The sequence below is a fragment of the Hylobates moloch genome, unplaced genomic scaffold (genome assembly GCF_009828535.3).
Source record: "Hylobates moloch isolate HMO894 unplaced genomic scaffold, HMol_V3 SCAFFOLD_3, whole genome shotgun sequence".
NCBI lineage: Eukaryota > Metazoa > Chordata > Mammalia > Primates > Hylobatidae > Hylobates > Hylobates moloch.
In genome coordinates this window covers 167,768,256-167,792,424 of record NW_026652278.1, presented here as the reverse complement: position 1 = coordinate 167,792,424, position 24,169 = coordinate 167,768,256, and the positions used below count along the sequence as shown (strand labels likewise).

The following is a 24,169-nucleotide window of genomic DNA, read 5'->3' as shown; positions in this document are numbered from 1 at the left end:
GTAGGGGAGAAAGGACTGAAATACACATAGGTGAATGCTACTCACAAGATGCTTGTCTTGGCTGGGCACGGTGGCTCACGCCTGTAATCCCAGCACTTTGGGCAGCCTGTGAAGGTGGATCACTTGAGGTCAGGAGTTCGAGATCAGCCTGGATAACATGGTAAAACGCTGTCTCTACTAAAAATACAAAATTTAGCCGAGTATGCTGGCAGGTGCTTGTAATCTCAGCTACTCAGGAGGCTGAGGCAGGAGAATCACTTGAACCCGGGAGTTGGAGGCTGCAGTGAGCTAAGATCCAGCCATTGTACTCCAGTCTGGGCTACAGAGTGAAACTCCATCTCAAAAGAAAAAAAAAATGCTTGTCTCCAATATGGAGTATAAGACTAGTCAAAACATGAATAAATACAAATTTGAGTCTATGTAAGCTAATAAATTGAGCTCCAAAAGTATACACAGTAAAATTTGGACATAGATCATATTGATCATATTGTCTGCAATTTACAAAGCAGAAATGGAGGTTTGGAAAAAAGTAGTTTGCTGAAGATTTATGTAGCTATCTCTAAAATTTTGAATGTAAGATTATTATCTTCCAAGACTCCTGTGCTTCTTTCCATAGAATATGTGACTCGATGATACACAATAGAGTAATAAGCAAATTCTTTGGGAAAACTAGTGACACCAACACCTTCGGTGGTAGATGATAGAGATTGTTTAGTGTAACATGCAACTGAGTTGATCAAGATTTAAGGAATTTGAATGGATTGGTGTGGGAGCTACTTGGCTAACAAATAATTATGTTTCAGTAAACCTTAGCAAACAAGTAGGAGAGTATGCAAATATGCCTGCATTTGTACCAGTAATAGCAACAGGGGTAGTATGAGGAGTGGTTTTAGTTGTGATGTTGTTGGTACTGGTAGTATTATACAGCAATAGTAAAAAGGCTGCTGTATACAAGACGGTGCTAAGTGTCTGACTAAACCTTTGTTATTTAATTTGGGCTTAATGATCACCTTTTAAAGCAGACAAGTGTGATTGTTAATTTTATGTGTTGCTTGGCTAGGCAATGATACTCAGTGGTTTGACCAAGCATCAATGTAGATATTGCTATGAAAGTATTTCTTTGTAAAAGATGTCATTAATATTTAAATCAGTAGTAGACAGTCTTGAGTAAAGACTGTCATTTAAATCAGTAGCGTTTGTATAGAGCAAATGATCCTTCACAATGCACATGGGCTGTTTCCAATCATTTGAAGACCTTAAGAACAAAGACTGAGGTTTACTGAAGAGGAAGGAATTCTGCCTCCCGACAGCCTTTAAACTCAATACTGAACACTGGATCCTGCTGAAATTTCCAGCCTACAAATCTGCCTCGTGGATTTCAGACCCTCCAGCTCCCACAGTTTGGTAATTCCTTAAACTGTCTCTCTGCAAATTTGTGTGCATGTGTGGGTACATAAATGCACACATACACCCGTTGTTGGTTCTATTTCTCTGGAGAACTCTAATACAATTTTATTATCTGTGGTTGAAGATCCAAAACAAATATGTGCTGTATTGATCTTCATCTTGTTAGTTTATCTGTGAAGAGAGTACTTGAATTATAAGAATCAACCAAATACACTATGCAATATGTGGGTACTATTCGAAAGTGAACAGTCACAGTAGAGCAGCCTCTTTCTGGGAAGTCACTGAAAGACAATGGTGAAGAGAATTTCTCTCATTAGGCAGAAATTTGAGAGGTGTGCCTAGTTATTCATTTTGCTTGGAAGGAGAAATGGCCAGATATGCAATATATAATGATTCATAGGCTGTGGCCTGTAAGGTCTGGGACTTGGAAGGAACATGACTGGTAAAATGATGCCAAAGAAGCCTGGGAAATAGGTATGTGGCTAGAGTTCTCTGCATGCACAAAATGCATGAAAATATTTGTCCCCATAAGCATGCTCACTAAACAGCGACCTCAGCAGACGTAGATTTTAATACTCAAGTGGATAGGATGATGCGATTTCTGGATGCCACTCAGCCTCTATCTGTAGACACCCTGGTTATTACCTAATGGGGTCATGAGCAAAGTAGTCATGGTGGCAGGAATTGAGGTTATGCATGGGCTCAGCAGTGTGGACTTCTACTCACCAAGGTTGACCTGACTACAGCCACTGCTGAGTGTCCACTCTACCAGCAGCAGAGAAGAACACTGAGCCTCCAATAAGGCAACATTTCCCAGGATTGATCAGCTAGCCACCTGGTGGCCGGTTGATCGCATTGAACTGTTTCCATCACTGAAACGGTAGCATTTTGTTCTTACTGAAATAGACACTTTGGATATAGATTTGACAACTCTATCTATACTCAATGCTTCTACCAAGGCTATCGTCTGTGATATTGAAGAATGGGCATAATCTGTCATCATATCATAGTATTCCAGACAACATTGCTTCTGATCATAGAACTCACATTACATGAAATGAAGTGCAACAGTGAGGCCATGCTTCTGAAATTGACTAGTCTTATTGTTTACCATCCTGAAGCAGCTGGCTTTAAAAAAAGGTGGAGGGGCCATTAGAAGACTCAGTTACAGTGCCAGCTAGGTGACAATGCCTTGTAAGGCTGGGGCAAGGTTCTCCAGAAAGCTATATATGCTCTAAATTAATGTCTAATATAGCTAGGATTCACAGGTCCAGGAATCAAGCGGTGAAAATGGGAGTTGCATCAGCCTCCATTACTCCCAGTGATCCACTAGCTAAATTGAAGACCAGAATGCCATCTGATGCATATTTTTTTACTTGAATCTTCAACAACAGATAGTAAAATTGTATTAGGGTTTCCCAGAGAAACAGAGCCAATAGGATGGATGGATGTAAATGCACACACACATACACACACACAATGAGAGAGAGATTTTTAAGGAACTGGCCTAGGCAACTGTGGAGACTGGCAAGTCTGAAATCTCTGGGGCAGGAGAGCAGGCTGGAAATCTCGGCAGGAGTCAGTGTTGTAGTTTTGAGTCTGAAGACAGTCAGGAGGTAGAATTCCTTCCATTTTGGAAAATCTCAGGCTTTGTTCAACTGATTGTGTGAGGCCCACTCATACTATGAGGGATAATCTTCACTCAAAATCTACTGATTTAAATGTTAACGACTCTAAAATATATTTTAACAGCGACATCTAGACTGGCATTTGAGCAAACTCTGGACACCATAGCCTAGCCAAGTTGACACATAACATTAACCATCACAATAAGTATACATTTTATATCCCTTTACTAGATGTGAACACTGAGATTCCACATAACACATAGCTTTCCAAAATCACATAACTTATAAATGGCACAACCAGGATTAAAATCCTTTTGCATCTGAATAAAAGTCTATTTTACCACAAATAGTTTCCTTATATTAACTAATCTTATAGACTATTATAAGACGGTATTAAAGATACTAGTAAGTATCTTGAGTGATAAATTTAAGTCAATGTATTTTCCCCATTTTATTGTGTAAGTGATTATGGAACACTTGAGTCTACATATTGCAATAGCATGTCCAGAATCCTCAAATCTATAGCAACCACTATCCATGTTTGTTCTGATGAAGGCTGATCTTAATATTGACGCCTTGTGTATAAAAGCATAATGAGAAACAAACAAAAATAACTATGGGTTGGGTGTCAAGAGTAAATACGTGATTGAACTGTATGAACCACAGAAGGCTCAAGAGTGTTGGAATGAAAAAGAGAAAAAAAAATTCTATTGGCTTTGATTTATCATTTTGAAGAAGAAAATTGGTTCTCTTTGTTATTTTTTTCTGTTTCAGCAGCACAAATTGTTGTATGTGAAAATATTAAGAATTAAATGTTCATAGACATGTTATTTTTTTTAAAAATTACATGTATATCTTTCAAAACATTTAAACCTATTATAGTTCTTCACAGTATCATCATTTTGGTATATTTATGACCTACCTATTTTCTTAAAGGCAGTCTTTACTTCTCATGTAAATGTAAACTTTGTTTTGTTTTGTTTGCTTTTCTTTACACTTTGATATGTTGTCTGAGTTCTATGTGCTCTATGATAACATATATATATATATATATTGGATTGCTCCCTTGGCTTTACTTTTGACTTATAAATTATTCACCAAAATTTCTTTTCCAGGTTGTTCTTTGAAGATGCTATACTGTGAATAGCTAAGTTGAAATTTTATGGCAGAAGGAATGATTTTCTTTCTCATGCATTTGATATAGAAAACTTTAAAGGTGTGGTTTTATCCTTTGGAATGTGCTTTGACCCCATGATATATGGCATTGAATTATGAAGACATAGAAGTTATATGGACATCTTTCCTTGAAAGTTGCTATACTTTGTTTTACTTTTTCACAATTTATAGTATAAAAACTTAGTGATTTTTTAAAATAAAATTATAGTTTTTTAATAAAAAAACAAATGTTATCAATTTTCAAATATTCTATAATAATATATTTTAGCCAGTTTCTAAACTATCATCATTAAACAATCAGTTGACGTGTGTGCGCAAGAAAGAATCACTATACTGTTTAAGAATTAGAAGTATCACTAGCAAGCTAGAATTTCAAATTGAATATTTCGATTTTATTTCTCACTTAGGATTATTTCTGAATCTTCATTTACCTTCTATGACTCTAGATTTTATCCTTCATATGGTTAGAGATAATGGTAATTTATAAGTTACTAATGGGGTGGAGACAGCATATAGTTCTTTCCAATTTTCCTTTCTTCAAATAAATAGCAAGCTGCCTTAAATTCCTTCTTATTTTGACAGGCATGTATGTTCCAATGTGCTCAATTACATGGTAACAAATTCTAATATGCACAAACACACACAAAATCACCTTGAAGCTTTGTGCATATATGCATTGCAAAGAGATGAGAGTTATCTAATGGAATGTTTTGCAGCAATGCTTTTAAAGATGTAAACTAAATAATACAGGCTTTGTAGAAGGGGTCAGGCTTGACATCTATTGGGCACAAATTATTGATAAATAGTAGGAGTGAACATGTTATTAGAGATTTACATCAGGAGATTATAGTGGTCAGCCCATCTTAAAGGCAGCATTACCCTGGAGATCATGAGTCCCCAGCAAATGGGCACAACCAGCTATCAGTGTGATTTGACAGAGCAGAAAGAGATTCCAGAAAGGGTCACAAAGTACTTGAGTTTAACCTGAAGTATAGACACCAAGGGAACTATTTCAGGAACCTGCAGGGTATATGCTAAGTTTGTCTTTTGCCTGAGGTAGTCACCAATTATGTATGCTGTAAATGCAAGCTAGTCTCTCTGCTAAAGGATAAGGTTAAAGGGCCCCAGGAACCTCTCTCTAAGTGCTAAGGCTTTTAAAAGGCTAAAAGGCTAAAATTGTGTCAAGAAAGAATATGAGAAATAATGCAAGAATAAAACCAGAAAGAAAAAACTGCCAAGGGAAAGAGACAATATCAATGAAAATAATATGTAAGAGAAAGAAAAATTAACAGAGAAAAAAGAAAAAGGAAGGAAAACTATGATTTGTAAACAATTACAAATTATATCTAATAAAGAGAGAATTGAGAAAATCAGAAACAACAGAATTTGATGTTTCATCTACTAATAAAGATACTAACAAAGACAAGCAAGTACATGGGACTTTTGCTAACTAATATTCACTCAGTCACTCACTCATTTATTCTAGTAATTCGAGTATCACTAAATGTTGTAGTATGTGGTACTTCCCAGCTCGGGAATATGGAGTTTTGACTTGTACATATGACATGACGAATGGCATGAGCTTTACCTGGAAAGAATACGTGCAACGTGGAGGAGACAGCCAACCCATTTAACTTTAGACTTTTAATAGATTCTGCTGATCTAAAGCCTTTCTCTAGTGATTTTTATAATTCTGTGCAGAACAATGCTGTATATTATGCATGACAAGTGCTTGGCTCTCTTATTTTTATTGGAAGGTACAGATCTGGAGAGCAGAAATAGGAAAGAGGAAATAAATATTTGTTATGTTAAAGATAGTAGGACAATAAATTTTAATAGTAGAAAAACTTACTCTATATAAAAAGTGGCAGAAGGCTTCTCTGCTTCCTCATCTTTAGGTGTGTGATCTGCATTAAATATACTCGTTATATTTTACATTCCCTGTTTACAGATAGAATGTAATAATCCCTATGTTATAGTCCTTTTGCTTTTCTTAGCACATAGGATAAGTTGTAATTACTATTGTAATCACAAATGACCAAAACAGGACTTCCAAATATCTATTTATTTTAGCCCAGGTGCGGTGGCTCTCGCCTGTAATTCCAGCACTTTGGGAAGCTGAGGAAGGTGGATCACCTGAGGACAGGAGTTCGAGACCCGCCTGACCAACATGGAGAAACTCTACTAAAAATACAAAATTAGCCAGGCATGGTAGCAGGTGCCTGTAATCCCAGCTGAGGAGGCTGAGGTAGGAGAATCACTTGAACCTAGGAGGTGGAGGTTGCCGTTAGCTGAGACTGCACCATTGCACTCCAGCCTGGGCAACAACAGCAAAACTCCGTCTCAAAAAAAAAAAAAAAAAAAAACAGAAAAGAAAAATAAAAGTGACAGAAAATAATGAAGTGGGAGAAATAATCCACTGGTAAATCATATTAAGATAAATTATAAAGGAGGAAGAAATATAGGTAAATTACTCAAATTAGATATTTTAGAAGAAATCATGTATTTCAAGTGAAATAAAAGAGATTCTGGTGCTACACAATGATAGTTTGGGTATTTATCTCTGCCCACATCTCATGTTGAATTGTAATCCCCAGTGGTGGCATTAGGGCCTGGTGGGAGGTATTTGGATCATGAGGACGGATCCCCCACCGCTTAGTGCTGTCTTCATGATAGGGAGGTCTTGTGAGACCTGGTGATTTAAAAGTGTGTGGCACGTCTCATCTCCCCAAGTTGCTCTGTCTTACTCCAGCTTTCACCATGCGATGTGCCTGTTCCCCCTGTGCCTCCTTTCATGACTGGAAGTATCCTGAGTCCTCTCCACAAGCAGATGCTGCTATGCTTCCTGTATAGCGTGCAGAACCATGAGCCAATTAAACCTTTTTTCTTATAAATTACCCAGTCTCAGGTAGTTCTTTATAGTAGTGCAAGAACAGCCTGATGCACATGATTGTTAATAGGGAATAATAGGAATAAGTGCTAAAGATGGTACTTGTGATCTTACCCATAGTTTGTATATAAATTAATGCACGTATTAACTTAAATAGAAAATATAGAAACTTCCAATTTGCAGTCCAGCATGTAAAGAGCTTAGAAGTTCCCACTCCATCCTAACAAGAAGTAAAAAGCTGAACAAACTAAGAAATCAAAAACTATTCTTAGATCCATAAGAGAAGTGAGATCACAGCACAACACACTGTCCTCAAAATTAGAGATACCCTCAAGCAAATGCAGAGAATCACAAGTTACTACAGCAGAAACCCATGTGCACAAATCACCACAGAAATCAGTACCAGGTTAGGAAACCTGAAATGTAATCAATGAATTGCTAGAGACTCAGTGTGCTCAAGCCTGAGGCAGTCATAAGGATGTCCCCACCTTTGGTGAGTGTAATCTCCAGAAGCTTGACTTTGTACTCATGGTAAATATCAGAAAAATTATTTCATTCTTCTTATAGGGAAAGGGCAAAATAGCCATTTTGAAATATGCTAGACATTCTTTTCTTCTTAACAAGGTCTTCACTAAGAAAAAACTATTTAACCAGAGCCTAACCTGCTGGAGTTTTACCAGAGCCTAATCTACATGGAGAAAGGGAAATATACAACTCCTGTTTACTCCAGGCGCCAATGTGGAGAAGAGAAATACTCAACCACAGCCCATTTTAGCTATTCTGTCTCACTTAAAAAGGGGCAGAAAAGCACCTGTGAAATTCACAGTCCAGAGGTACAGGCTTATTAAAAGACTAAGACCCAATTGCAGGATCATAGAGTGCTTCCCCTCCCCCAACACCTAACTGCTACATCACAAAAATCCCATTTACAGAAGCTCCTTTTACACAGTATATCATAGCTGGCTATCAAGAATAAATTACAAGGCATACTAACAGGAAAAAACACTGTTTGAACAAATAGAGCAAAATCAGAACCAGACTCAGATGTGGCAATGGTGTGGGAATTAAACTAAGAATTTAAAGCAACTCTAATTAATATGCTAGAGGCAAATTCTTCCCTGGTCCTTCCTCATGATGGCTCCTAAGGATGCAGAGATTGTGAAAACAAGTAGTACTTATTAATTATGATAATGTACTTTGGATCTGAATTTGCTACACCTTTCTTTATAGTAAGACACCAACTACTTAAGCAATAAAGATGTTTTAGTTCATTCTTAGACAGGAAGAACATTTTAAGAGATGACACAGGAAGGGGAACATCACACTCCGGGGACTGTTGTGGGGTGGGGGGAGGGGGAGGGACAGCATTAGGAGATATACCTAATGCTAAATGACGAGTTAATGGGTGCAGCAAAACAACATGGCACATGGATACATATGTAACAAACCTGCACATTGTTCACATGTACCCTAAAACCTAAAGTATAATAATAAAAAAAAAGAGATGTACTTTCTTTGAAAAATGGATCAAACTCAAATTCATGTGGCATGCTAGCTGTGTTCATAAATAAACTTATGACATAAAAAATATGCTAAGGGATCTAATAATAAAAGTGGACAGCATAAAATAACATATGGGAAATGTAAGTGGAGAGATGGAAATTCCTAAAGAACCAAAAAGAAACACTGGAGATTTAAAATGCTGTAACAGAAATGAAGAATGCCTCTTGATGGGCTTATTAGTTGATATGGTTCAGGAAAAAAAATTGCTGAGCTTGAAAATATCTCTATGGAAATCTCCAAAACTGAAAAACAACAACAAAAAAATAGATTATCCAAGAACTGTGGGACAACCACAAAAGTAAACTGTATTTAATGCGAAAACCAGAAGAAAGAAAAGGAAATCTTTGAAGCAATAATTACAGCCTTTCCTTTAATGTTGAACACTAAACCACAGATTCAGAAGCTCAGAGAACATTAAGCAGCATAATGCCAAAAAAACAAAGAAAACAAAACAACACACTTAGGCACATAATTTCAACTATAGAAAATAAAAGATACACCAAGAGTACGTAACAGTTTCTAACGTGTATGTTTCTAATAGCAGAACATCAAAATACAAGAAGCAAAAACTGACAGAACAGCAAGAAGAAATAGATGAATCTGCTATTATACTATTATAGTTTTAGCTTTCAATAACCCTCTATCAGAAATTGACAGATTCGGCAGGCAGAAAATTAGTAAGGATGCAGTTGAATTCAGCAACACTATAAATTAACTGGATATCATGGACATCTATAGACTGTTTCTTCCAATAATAGCAGATTTCACATCTCAAGCTCACATGGAATCTTCATCAAGATAGACCACTTTCTGGATGAGAAAACACACCTTAACAAATTAGAATAAAATAAAACTCAGTCAATGTCTGCTGTCAGGTGACAATGTAATTAAACTAGAAACTAATAACGGAAAGATAGCTGAGAAAGCCCAAAATATTTGAAGATTACCCACATACTAATAAAAAACAAATGGAGTAAAATGTCTTAAGATAAATTTAAAAATATTTTCAACTAAATGAAAATAAAAATACAAACTGTCAAAATGTGTGGGATGCAGAAAAAGCAGTGCTTAGAAGGAAATATATAAAATTGCATACATTAGAAAAGAGGAAATTCTAAAATCAATAATCTAAGGTTCCTCCTTAAGAACTGAAAAGCAGAGCAAATTAAATCCAAAGTAAGCAGAATAAAAGAAATAATAAAAATAAGAAAGCCAGCTGTAGTGGCATGCAGTTGTAGTCTTATCTACTCAGGAGGCTGAGGTAGGAAGATCACTTTAACTTGGAGTCTAGCATGGGCAATATAGCAAGACCCTGTTTCTTAAAAAGAGAGAGAGAGAGAGAAGAAACCGATGAAATTAATAACAGAAAATCAATAGAGAAAACAAAAAGCAGTATAAGCCCATAGCCAGGCTAACTAAGAAAATAAGAGAGAAGACACAAATCCACTAATATAAAAAATAAATATGAAATACCAATACAGATACCATGGACATGAAAAAATTTTTAACAACCCTATGCCCACAAATCTGATATCCTACATGTAACAGGCCAACTCCTGGAAAGTCACAATTTATTAAAAGTCACACAAGAAGAAATAGACTATCTGAGTAGGACTATTTTTATTGAAGATTGAGTCAATAATTAGTAACCTTCCCAAAGAGAGCAGAAGGCCTAGATGGATTCACTGGTGAAATCTACCAAACATTTAAGGAAGACAGTTTATCAGTTATTTACAATCTCTTTCAGAAGATAGAGGCAAAAGAAATATTTTTTAACTCATTATATGGGGCCAGCAGTACCCTAATACACAAAACAGACAAAGGCAATACAAGAAAACTAAAAACCAATATATTTTATAAACATAAATGCACAAACCCTCAACAAAAATATTAGCAAATTGAGTCCAACAATGTATAAAAAGAATTATGCATCATAACCAAGGAGGATTTATCTCACTGATGAAAGGAGGATTTAACATGTGAAAATCAATTAATCCATCATTTTAATAAGCTAAATATAAAGAAAATCAGATGAACAAATCAATAGATGCAGAAAAAGCATTTGAAAAAAATCCAACCCCATTTAATGATAAAAACTCTCAGTAAACTCAGAATGGGGGAAAATTTCCTCAGCTTGATAAAAGACATCTGCAAAAAACCTACCACTGACATAGTACTTAATATTGAGAAACTTAAAGCTTTCCCAGTAAGATCAAGAAGAAAGCAATAATATCCCCTCTTACCACTGCTTTTCAACATCTTATTGGAAGTTCTATTAATCTAACGACAAGAAAAGAAAATAAAAGGTATACGTATTATGGAGGAAGAAATATAACTGTCTTTGTTTGCAGATGACATAATCATCTATGTAGGAAGTTGAAAAGAATTGACAGAATTCTTTCTGGAACTAATAAGCAATTATAGCAAAGTTGTAGGACACAAGGTTAATATGCAAAAGTCAACCACCTTCCTATATAGCTGCAATGAACAAGTCAAAGTTGAAATTAAAAACAGAACACTATTTACACTAGCAGTCAAAAAATGAAATGCTTAAGATGTAAATCTAACAGTATACACGTACAAAATCTGTATGAGCAAAACTACAAAATCTGACGGAAGAAATCGAAGTAGAACCAAATCAATGGAGAGAATTCCATGTTTATGGATAGGAAGACTCAATATATTCAAGACGTCCGTTTTTTTTTTCAAATATACGAATAGATTCCATGCATCCCCAGTCAAAAACCAGGCAAGTTATTTTGTACATATCAACACACTGATTCTAATGTCTATAGGAGGAGGTAAGATACCCAGACAGAAGAGACAACACAATATTGAAAGAGAAGAAAAAAGTTGAAGGATTGACACTATCTGACTTCAAAACGTGTTACAAACTGCAGTAATCAAGACAGTGTGGTATTGTCACAAGAGTAGACAAACAGATCAGTAGAACAGAACAAAGAGCCCAGAAACAGACCTAATAAATATAGTCAACTGATCTTTAACAAAGGAACAAAAGCAATGTAGTGGAGCAAAGGTAGTCTTTTAAACAACTGATGCTGGAACAAATCAACATCCTCATGCAGGAAAAACAAAGAAGTTAAAAACATATGCTCCATTTGACAAAAATCAACTCAAAATGAATCTTAGACCTAAATGTAGAATGCAAAACTATAAAACTAAAAGACAGCATATGAGAAAATCTAGATGACTTTGAATTGGTGATGAATTTCTAGATACATCATCAAAGGCATCATTCATTAAAAAGTAATTGATAAGCTGGATTTAATTAAAATTAGAAATTTCTGCTGTGTGAAAGATACTGTCAAAAAATGAAGACACAAGCCACAGACTAGGGGTAAATATTAGGAATCAAACAAACAAAATTTCCAACAAAGGACTGTTACCCAAATTATATAAATAAGTCCTAAAGCTCAACAACAACAAAACAAACAATTCAATGAAAATGTGAGCCAAAGACCCTAACAGACACCTCACCGAAGATGATACAGTTTGAGAATCTTTAATCTAAAAATCCAAAATCTAAAATCCTCCAAAATTCAAAACTTTTTGAGTGCTGACATGACACCAAAACTGGAAAACGTCACACCTGACCTCACGTGACAGACTGCAGTCAAAACACTGGTGGGCAACATATCGTTTATTTGGCATTCCCAAGGGGAAAAGGACCCTACCAGCTCTCTTTAGCTTCTTATGTCTTTGTGTGCATGCTTAGATTTCATGACAAAAAGCACACAAAAGCACACCCACTAAGAGTAAGAACTCATGTTTGTCCAGGCCCAAACATGTCAAAGGCATGTTCCCCACAATACCCCACATGGGGCCAAAGCCTACATACATTACTCACTATGTTTTTTTTTCTTATTCTGTTATGTAAAATAAAGATATTGTTGAAAATGTTAAGAAGACCTGCAGATAACCCAGTGGGTAACAGTGATAAGAAAACAAAGGAAGCATTTATTTTTATGTACACCACAAAATGTCAAGCTATTGGAGAAAACTGGACAGTGTTGTAAGTGTAAAATGTCTTACAGAAGAGTTTGATATTTGAATGGCCACCATATATGACCTGAAGAATCAGAAGGAAAAACCGCTGAAGTTCTATGCTGAAAATGATGAACAGAAATTCATTAAAATAGAAAAACACTGCATAAAGATAAAAATGAAGATCTTGATTGTGTATTGAAAGTGTGCATCCATCAGCACTCCAGTGAACACAGGCCAGCTGATGGTATGCTGATCATGCAACAATCATAGATCATAATGGACTGAGAACTGAAGAGAATTATTAATATTTAACAGGCAGATTGTAGACATTTAAGAAAAGACTTGGCATCAATTTTTTGAGGATTTGTGGTGATAAAGCACCTGCTAAACGTGAAGCACTGGAGAAATTTATCAGTTTGCCAAAATCATCACTGATGAAAATCTGACATTAGAATAAGTCTGTAGTGCTGATAAATCATCACCATTTTGGACTTATTGCCCCAGAAAGACATTGATTACAGTTTATATGATGGCCCTTACAGGAATTAAGGATGCCAAGTGCATAATGACTGTCTTTGGATGTGCTAATATAGTAGGCATTGCATGAATATGAACTTGCTGTGATCCGCAAAAGCTTGCATTTTTACTGTTTTCAAGGAGTGACTTTCATACCACGTCATTATTATGTTAACAAAAAGGCATGGATCACCAGAAACATCTTTTCTGATTGGTTGCCCAAATATTTTCTACCAGTGGTTTATGCTCACTTCAAATAAAATGAACTGTATGGCAACTGTGAGATTTTGTTACTCCTTAACAACTCTTCTGCTCCCTCTTGAGCTGACATTTTTATCAAATATAATATTTATGGCATGTATTAGTTTGGTGCAAAAGTAACTGCAGTTTTTGCCAATACTTTCCCTCAACTGTGACTTCATCAATTTAGCCATGTGATCAGGGTATTCCTACATCAATGAGGAGTAATTATATATATATATATAATATATATACTTTCTGAATAAAATGATAGCTACATCGAACAGAGGTGTATTTGTAGAAAGTTTTCCAAAGAAATTTAGCATAAAAGATTCTGCATATATTGTTGCGAACACTTGGAACACAGTGACTGAAGACAGTAGTGTATGCCTGACACAATCTCTGGCCTGCAATTATATTCAATGTTGATGATAAAAAAAAGTGGTGATTTTGAAGAATTCTGTATGTCAAAAGAAAAAAATATGACCCTGCATATGCAAAAATATACCTTCAGAGTCTGTCAGCAAGCTGGAATAAGTAAATATTGAAAATGTTTTAACACTGATAATGAGGCTCCAGTTGTCCATTTATTGAAACATAGCCAAAAATTGTTCTGAATTAAAATGATCATGACATTAGTGACAATGAAGATGACATTATTAACACTGCAGAAAAAGTGCCTTTAGATACGATAAAAATGTGACAGACTTATTGAAGGACTAGAACAGTATACATTTATAACAGAACAAGAAACCATGTCAGTGCCTAAAATCAAAGACTTCTAAGACAAAAGTCATTGCAGATGACTCTACAGGAAACACTTTTCAAAAGCCATCCAGCTGAATGCCTCCTCTTCCATAGAGGACCCATTTTCTGTTTCCTCAACTGCTTCTGATATTTCTTCTCCTCACCTAAGGAAAAAATACAGTGTACAGCAAACTTAATAAAAACACTGCATCATAGTGTGTCTGGAATTTATTCCTTCCGGTGGGTTCTTGGTCTCGCTGACTTCAAGAATGAAGCTGTGGACAGTGAGTGTTACAGCTCTTAATGATGGTGTTTTGGAGTTTGTTCCTTCCGATGTGTCTGGAGTTTCTTCCTTCCAGTGGGTTCTTGGTCTCGCTGACTTCAGGAGTGAAGCCGCAGACCTTCATGGGGAGTGTTACAGCTCTTAAAGGTGGTGCAGACCCAAAGAATGAGCAGCAGTAAGATTTATTGTGAAGAGCGAAAGAACAAAGCTTCCACAGCATGGAAGGGGACCCGAGTGGGTTGCCACTGCTGGCTCTGGTGGCCAGCTTTTATTTCCTTATTTGGCCCCGCCTACACCCTGCCAATCGGTCCATTTTACAGAGCGCTGTTTGTTCCATTTTACAGAGGGCTGATTGGTCCATTTTACAGAGTGCTGATTGGTGTGTTTACAATCCTTTAGCTAGACACAGAGCACTGATTGGTGCATTTTTACAGAGTGCTGATTGTTGCATTTACAATCCTTTAGCTAAACACAGAGTGCTGATTGGTGCATTTATAATCCTCTAGCTAGACAGAAAAGTTCTCCAAGTCCCTACCCGACCCAGAAGCCCAGCTGGCTTCACCTCTCAATAGGTGGAGACTGAAAACCTGCCATTGTTTGCTGTTGTTATTTAACAGCTGATAAAGGTATACAGTGCTGATTAATTAACCTGAACATATTTTTTTCACTGTATGCTACTATAAATATTGATATATGTTATTATACATTTATCTAAAACCATAGAATGTACAACATTAAGACTGAACCCTAATGTAAAGTATGGACTTTGGGTGATAATGATGTGTTAATGTAGGTTCATTGATTGTAACAAATGTACCACTGTCATGGGGGATGTCAATAATAGGGAAAGCTATGTATGTGTGGGGGGAGGAAGCATATGAGAGATCTCTTTATGTTCTACTCAATTTTGCTATGAACTTAAAACTGCTCTAAAAATAAAGTCTATTTAAAATAAGAAAAGTCATGCATTCTAATAAAAAGAAGTGAATATAATTTTTAGGTATGGGTCTGAGAATTGAAGTAAACCAATGGGAGGAAATAATTCAAAATAATTTTGTAGAAAAAATTTCAAGAATAGCAATTTGTATGTGCTCATTATTGAACAAGGGGTTGGGATCAAGTAGCAATTAGTGACTTTAGTTAATTTTTTTTAAATGTAATGTTCTAAGAAACAACATCTTAGACCATTCATATAAAAAGTTTTCTATTCTAACTTTGATTATAAAGTATGTACATCATATAGTGAAGGTGAAATATTTCTGTCTAGGCAAATACAAAATATCTCATTCTTGTTAATAATATGACTTGAAGTCTATTTTATCTGATATACATATAGCTACACCCACCGTTTTTTGACTTTCATTTGTGTAAAATACCTTTCTCCATACCTTCACTCCCATTCTGTGTGTCTTTACAGTGAAGTGAGTTTCTTGTAGGCAGCATATAGTTGGATCTTTTTCTTAAAATCTGTTCAGTCAGTCTGTCTTTTAATTGGAAAGTTTTGTCCATTTATATTCAATGTTATTGATAGGCAAGCATTTACTCCTGCCATATTGTTATTTTCTTGGTTGTTTTGTAATTCTTCACTTTCTTAACATCTTTGTTTTTGGTTAACTGATTTTCTCCTGTAGTATGTTCCAATTCCTTTTTTTTTTTTTTTTTTTTAAAGCATATCCATTGTGTGTTTTACCTTTGTAGTTACCAGGAGGCTTACAAAAAACATCTCAGGTTTATAAAAAGTTATTTTAAACAGAAAATAACTTAACTTTGATCACAAAGAATGAGAAGAAACAAAGGCTGAATTCAGCCAAAGCAATGCTAAGCAAAAGGAACAAAGCCAGAGGCATCACATTGCCTGACTTCAAACTATAAGGCTACAATAATTAAACAAAATGGTACTCTGGCACAAAAACAGACAAATAGACCATAGACCAACAGAATAGGCAACCCAGAAAAAAAGCCATACACCTACAGCCATAAGATTTTCAATGAAGTCAATAAAAATATGCAATGAAGAAAGGACCGCCTACTAAATAAATGGTGCTGGGATAGCTAACTAGTTATATGCAGAAAAATGTAAATGAATCCCTCCCTTTTACCGTATACAAATATTAACTCAAGATGGATTAAAGATTTAAATGTGAGCCCTCAAACTTTAAGAATCCTAGGAGAAAACCTACGAGAAAACCTCTGGACATTGGCCTTGGGAAAAAATTTATAACTAAATGCTCAAAAGCAATTGCAACACAAACAATTGACATGTGGGACCTAATTAAACTAAAGAGATTCTGCACAGAAAAAGAAACTACTGACAAAATAGACAACATGCAGAATGGGATAAAAATTCACAAAGTATGCAACCATTAAAGATCTAATATCCAGAATCTATAAAAGACTTAAACAATTCAACAAGGAAAAAAGAAATAATCCCATTAAAAAGTAGGCCAACAACATGAACAGACACTTTTAATAAGACATACAAGTGACCAACAAACATAAAAATACGTTTAACATCACTAATCTTCAGAGAAATGCAAATCAAAACCACAGTAAGTAATTACCTCACACAAGTCAGAATGGCTATTATTAAGAAATCAAAAACAACAGATATTGGCGAGGCCGTTGAGAAAAGAGAACATTTGTAAACTCTTGGTGGGAGTGTAATTTACTTCAGCCACTGTGGAAAGCATGTTAGAGATTTTTCAAAGCACTTAAAAGAGAACTACTATTTGACCCAGCAATCCCATTACTGGGTATATATCCAAAGGAAAATGAATCACTCTACCAAAAAGTCACATGCACTCATATGTTCATTGCAGCACTGTTCACAATAGCAAAGACATGAAATCAATTTAGGATCCATCAAAGGTGGATTGGATAAAGAAAATGTGGTACATACACAGCATAGAATAATAGGCAACCATAAAATAGGAAAAAATCATGTCCCTTGCAGCAACATGGATGGAACTGAAGGCCATTATCCTAAGTGAAATAACACAGGAACAGAAAATCAAATACCACATGTTCTCACTTATAAGTAGGATCAAAACACTGGGTAAACGTGGACATAAAGATGGCAAAAATAGAGACTGGGAACAAATAGGGAAAGAGAGGGAAGAGGACAAGTGTTGAAAAATGAACTCTTGGGTACTATGCTGACTACCTGGGTGACTGGATTAATTATACCCCAATCTTCAGCATTATGCAACATACCGATATAACAAACCTGCACTTCTATTCTCTGAATCTAAAATAAAAGTTGAAATTACTTTTTTAAATGAAAAGCAAAGAATGAACTAAAAAAACTCTACACTTTAACTCCATCCTCCAACTTTTTGATGTTTTTAATTTCAATTTATGTATTTTTGTATTCACCTATCTCTTTAAAAATCATCGTAGCAATTTTTGATACATATGCATTTTGTGTTAATACTAGAGGTATGAGTGGTTTACACACCACAATTACAGTAATAAAGCATTCAGAATTTGTCTGTGTACTTACTTTTATCAGTAGGCTTTATACCTTCAGATGATTTTCTGTGTTGCATGTTAACATCCTTTTCTTTCTGATTAAAGAACTCTCTGTAGCATTTATTATAAGACAGATCAGCTGGTGATGAATTACCTTAGCTTCCATTTGTCTAGAAAAGTATCTCTTCCTCATGTCTGAAGAATAGCTTTGCTGGATAATTTATTCTCAGCATTTTTTTCTTCAACAGTTTGAATGTATCATCCACTCCCTCCTTACTTGTATGGTTTCTGCTGAGAATTCTGTTGCCAGACAAGTCAGAGCTCCTTTATATGTTACTTGCTTCTTTTCCATTGATGCCTATGAATATTTTTTGTCCTGATATTTGAGAGTTTGATTATTACATGCCTTGGGGTAGTGTTACATGGGCTGAACTTACTTGGTAATCTTTGACCTTCCTGTACTTGGATATTTATATCTTTCTCAAGGTGTTAAAGTTTTCTATTTTTTTTTTAAATAAACTTTCTACCACTTTCTTTTTTTCAAATCCCTATGTTCAATGACTCTTAGATTTGTTCTTTTAAGGTGACTTTCTAGATTTTGTAGACATTTTTAATTCCTTTTCATTATTATTTTTCTTTTTCTCTTTTGACTACATATTTTCAAATGTTCTGCCTTTGAACTCACAAAATCTTTCTTCTGTTTGATTGGTTCTGTGGTTGAGACCCTCTGATACATTTGTTATTTCAGCCAATATATTTCTTAGTTCCAGGATTTCTGTTTGCTTTTTATTGTGTTAATCTCTAATAAACTTCCAAATTGCTTGTTTGCATTATCTTGGATTTTGTTGAATTTCCTCAATACTCTTATTTTGAATTATTCATCTGAAAGCTCACATCACCATCTTGCTGGAATAAGACACTGGTTCCCTACTTTGTCCATTTGGGGAGGTTCCAAGTTTGCTGTCATCATTTCTTATGGATGTAAGTTTATTTCTTTGCAGTGAATGATTAGTTATTTATTCCAGTATTTGCTTGTTGGGATGATTTGGTTTCTCTGACGTATGTGTGTTTAAAGATTCTGTGCAGTCTGCATATTGACATCTTTAGCTCTAGGTCACTCCCTCTTTTTGCCACTAGGTGGCACCTTAACCCAGAATTATCACAGCTCTAGCAAAAATTTGAAGGCCTGCCTGTCCCAAAGGAGTGGGGTCCCAAAGGGAATGTCCCAGCTGTGTGGGGAGACTGGCTAGGGGTTCTTGTCCACATGGCCCATGGAGCATGCCTCTCACAGAATAATGCTGCTGAACCACCTCTCTGATTTGACATTTTATTTGTCTGAGTTTCATTTCCTGGGGCTACTAGCCCTACCTCCACTTTCTGTCTCCAGCTGCCCTCTCCCTCAGGCATTCACAAGTCTTCCCACAAATTGAGGCAGAAACAGTTTTCCTGTGTAGGGACCAAAATGACTGGGGAATGGGCTGTCTGCATCAATCTCTCTTCATCCAGTATGGAAACTGTGAATCCAGGAGACTTTTCTGCATGGTGCCTTACTGTTGGTGGGAGAGGCGTTGCAAATGAAGTCCATTTCTTCTATCTTCTGCTCATGGTTTTTCACTTCTCTGTGGCTCCAGGATTCAACTCAGACTAAATTGTGGGTTCTGGGATATTGTTGGTGATAATTTTGGCACTGGATAATTATTGTTGGTTTTCTGTTGGGGATAGTGAAGTCATATTGCTTTTATTCCACCATTTCGGCTATGTCACTCTTTCTTTATAAATGATAACATATAATAAATTATACAGCTTATTGGTGTGTGTATATATATATATATCAAAGAAGTCATGAATTGAATTTTAATTTGAGTTAGAAAATAATTTGGACATAATAAGTAATTTGAGTTTCTCAGATATTTCAGTCCTAATTTGGTCCTTATTTAAAATATTATTGCATGTTGTAAATAACAATATATATTCCACAGAGTATCTTATTTGCAGGTGTACAATGGTAAACAAGATATGACTACTCCTTGACATCATAAAGTTACAATCTAGGTTAATTGTTATGAAAAATCCTATGATAAGAAAATTCTGAACTACTATGTAAGCCCATAAGAAGATCAACTCTCCGAAAAAATAGAAATTATAGAAAGCATGAGAATGTGCAGGCTGCTATCTAGCCACGGGTGGAGTTGGGACAGGCACCCAGATAATGCTCTCTAGGCAACTTACTCACCCTAAGAGAAGCAGCATCAGCTCCGAAGATGGGGTAGCTCTTGTGTTTTGTCTGCTCAGAGGGCACATCCTTCTGTTTTAAAGAATACAAAAGCACTATTAATACTTGATATAGCATTATCTAAAATGTCTTAATCTATATGCATAAATATCCTTCTCATAATAAAAAGATTGAATTGTACAGAAAAGATTAAAAAGTTGCATGAGGCTAAGTGCAGTGTCTCAGTCCTGTAATCTCAACATTTTAGGAGTTAAAGGTAGGAGAGTCAATAGGAGCCAGAAGCTCGAGACCAGCCTGAACAGCACAGCAAGACAAAAAAAAAAGAATTAAATTAGCCAGGTGTGGTGGTGCACACGTGTAGTTGTAACTACTTGGGAGGCTGAGGCAGGAGGATTGGCTGAGCCCAGAAGTTCAAGGCTGCAGTGAGCTGCTATGATAGTGCCGTTGCATTCCAGCCTGGGTGACAGAATGAGACCCTGTCTCTAAAAAAATTAAAAAATGTTTTAAAGTTGCATGAATATATATAATTGTATAGAGAAGAATAAATTTCTGGATGTGCTACACTTAATGGAAAACACTAAAGACAAGGAAGGTGCTTTCACAAGTATATAATAAGAAGCAGCAGAAGGTAGCTAGAAAAATTCTAAAGAGAGGCGCCCAGCCTGCGCGCCGCGGCCTCCCTCACCTTCGGGTCCCGCAGACGCCGCAGCAACGCGTCCTCGTCGTTCTCGACGTCGCCGAAGACCAGCTCCTCCAAGCACCGCTCCACGGCCGGTTTGTCCTCCTCCAGCGTCAGGCGGTTCCGCTGCCGGAGCCGTCTCTCCTCCTCCGCCGCCGCGACTGCAATCGCAGCGGCCGCCGCGCGTGGCCGGGCCGGCGGTTTCCGCTGGGATGAAGGGGCAGGCTTTTGGGGAGGCCCGCCTGGCGCCGCTCCGGCTTTCCAGTCCGGCCTCATTCCGGGCTTCCGCTTCGGCTTCGCTCGGGTTCTCCCGTCCAGTTTCATGCGTCTCCTTCATTCCGGCGGCATCGTTAGGTTTGAGGAGAAACGCAGGCGCTCACGTGGAACCTCGCTGCGCATGCGCCCAGGCGCCTCGCTGGCCGCCGCCGCCGAAGTCCCGAGGGCCGGAAGGAGCCTGCGCAGCCTCTTGCCACGTGACCAGCACTCCCTCCCTCTACGTAACTCCCACTCCCCTACCCAGCCCCGCCCCGTGTGGGAGTTCCTCCGGGAGGGCCAATCTTCCGGGTGTAGGGGGAAGCGGCGTGACTGGAGTGGAAAATTTTTCCAACACAACTTCGCAGCTGCAACATATTGAAAGGAGCGCAAGAAAGCCCAAGTATACACTGGGACGGCTGAATGGAACTTCTGCTTTTCCTCTTGACTTTAACCACTTGACACAAGCCCCAATACGCTTTCCTCCCTTCGTCTTGGTACGGTCCGTGGAGTACGGAGCCTGCAGAGGGTCCCAAGCTGGAAGCGAGAGAGGAGGAGTCGGAAGAGACATTAGAGGTCATCCAAAGCAGCTGTCCCCTCTGCAGCCTCTCTGATAAGTGCTTTCCAGGTTCTTACTTAAGGATTCATAGCTTTCTTCGGGAGAACTGAAAGCCTATTCATGTGAATTTTTTTTATTTTATCGTACATCCTTCCTGTGTGACTGAACATTCTTCACGATCTGAAAGGAAAAGAAGAGATTCTTTCGGGATGTTTGACGGTTATGATAGCTGCAGTGAGGACACAAGCAGCAGCTCCAGCTCCAAAGAGAGTGAAGAAGAAGTCGCTCCTTTACCTTCTAATCTCCCGATTATCAAAAACAATGGGCAAGTCTACACATACCCAGATGGTAAATCTGGCATGGCTATCTGCGAGATGTGTGGGATGGTTGGCGTCCGAGATGCTTTTTACTCTAAAACAAAGCGTTTCTGTAGCGTTTCATGTTCAAGAAGTTACTCGTCAAACTCCAAGAAGGCAAGCATTTTGGCCAGACTTCAGGTAACGGGTAAGCCTCCAACAAAGAAAGCAAAAGTTCTTCAGAAACAACCTTTAGTTGCTAAGCTAGCCGCATATGCTCAATATCAAGCTACCTTGCAAAATCAAGCAAAGACAAAAGCAGCAGTCTCCATGGAAGGTTTCAGCTGGGGTAACTACATCAATAGCAATAGCTTTATAGCAGCTCCGGTTACCTGTTTTAAACATGCACCTATGGGGACCTGCTGGGGTGATATCTCAGAAAATGTGAGAGTAGAAGTTCCCAATACAGACTGCAGCCTACCTACCAAAGTCTTCTGGATTGCTGGAATAGTAAAATTAGCAGGTTACAATGCCCTTTTAAGATATGAAGGATTTGAAAATGACTCTGGTCTAGACTTCTGGTGCAATATATGTGGTTCTGATATCCATCCAGTTGGTTGGTGTGCAGCCAGCGGAAAACCTCTTGTTCCTCCTAGAACTATTCAGCATAAATATACAAACTGGAAAGCTTTTCTAGTGAAACGACTTACTGATGCCAAAACACTGCCTCCTGATTTCTCACAAAAGGTTTCAGAGAGTATGCAGTATCCTTTCAAACCTTGCATGAGAGTAGAAGTGGTTGACAAAGGCATTTGTGTCAAACACGAGTAGCAGTGGTGGAAAGTGTAATTGGAGGAAGATTAAGACTAGTGTATGAAGAAAGCGAAGATAGAACAGATGACTTCTGGTGCCATATGCACAGCCCATTAATACATCATATTGGTTGGTCTCGAAGCGGTACGTCATCGATTCAAAAGATCTGATATTACAAAGAAACAGAATGGACATTTTGATACACCACCACATTTATTTGCTAAGGCAAAAGAAGTAGACCAGAGTGGGGAATGGTTCAAGGAAGGAATGAATTGGAAGCTATACACCCATTAAATCTTTCTACAATATGTGTCGCAACCATTAGAAAGGTGCTAGCTGACGGATGCCTGATGATTGGGATCGATGGCTCAGAAGCAGCAGACGGATCTGACTGGTTCTGTTACCATGCAACCTCTCCTATGTTCCCTGTCGGTTTCTGTGAAATTAACATGATTGAACTTACTCCACCCAGAGGTTACACAAAACTTCCTTTTAAATGGTTTGACTACCTCAGGGAAACTGGCTCCATTGCAGCACCAGTAAAACTATTTAATAAGGATGTTCCAAATCATGGATTTCGTGTAGGAATGAAATTAGAAGCAGTAGATCTCATGGAGCCACGTTTAATATGTGTAGCCACAGTAACTCGAATTATTCATCGTCTCTTGAGGATACATTTTGATGGATGGGAAGAAGAGTATGATCAGTGGGTAGACTGTGAGTCCCCTGACCTCTATCTTGTAGGGTGGTCTCAGTTAACTGGATATCAACTACAGCCTCCAGCATCACAGTCATCAAGAGAAAACCAATCAGCTTCATCAAAACAGAAGAAAAAGGCTAAGTCCCAGCAATACAAAGGACATAAGAAAATGACGACACTGCAGCTGAAGGAGGAATTGCTGGATGGAGAGGATTATAATTTCCTTCAAGGAGCATCAGATCAGGAAAGCAATGGCTCTGCCAACTTCTACATCAAACAAGAGCCATGAGGTGGCTCAGAAACTGAGGGCGGGAGGGGGAGGATTTTACACAGGACTGATTTATAATCAATCCAGCTGTACAGGGGGCTATTCTACTGGGACATTTTGCTAAACATAGAAGATTTCAGTTCCAGATTTTTCAGGTGGGTGGGGGATCTATTTTAGTCGGGAGGGGGTGGGAAATTTTCAATTTATAAAGATGGACAATTTTTGTGTTGTATTTGAAGCTTTTGAAAGAATTTTGTAATACTTTCCAAGTTTGGATTTATGTGCATTGTTAACAAGAACTGAAATTCTAACTTTTTTGGTAAGATTAAAGTTTAGGTAACAGGATTGAAGGAAATGATTTAAGAAGGATATAGCTGTTAAAATGCAAATGAACTGTCATTACAAATGAACCTTTTTGGTACCTGTTGGGAGATTTTGGG

At 37.3% G+C, this 24,169-nt stretch overlaps 1 protein-coding gene and 1 pseudogene across 4 annotated transcripts in view; one reads left to right on the top strand and one right to left on the bottom strand.

Annotated features, from left to right (window-relative positions):
* Nucleotides 1–21,304, bottom strand: part of LOC131382992 (U3 small nucleolar RNA-associated protein 18 homolog) — a 175,650-nt gene extending 154,346 nt beyond the window's left edge. For 3 of the 4 annotated variants that reach the window (XR_009212635.1, XM_058435844.1, XM_058435845.1), the window contains exons 1-2: nucleotides 20,848–21,304; nucleotides 20,163–20,234 (exon numbers count right to left, since the gene is read on the bottom strand). Coding sequence is in view for 3 of the 4 variants with exons in the window: in XM_058435844.1 (XP_058291827.1) it covers nucleotides 20,163–20,234; nucleotides 20,848–21,165 (390 nt within the window). In the remaining variant the exon portion in view is untranslated. Of the gene's footprint in view, nucleotides 1–19,303; nucleotides 19,639–20,162; nucleotides 20,235–20,847 lie in introns of those variants that run through there. The other variant, XM_058435843.1, reaches the window with a different exon arrangement.
* A 518-nt stretch (nucleotides 21,305–21,822) lies between these two features.
* Nucleotides 21,823–23,831, top strand: LOC116480402 (MBT domain-containing protein 1-like; annotated as a pseudogene).
* The last annotated feature ends 338 nt before the right edge of the window (nucleotides 23,832–24,169 follow it).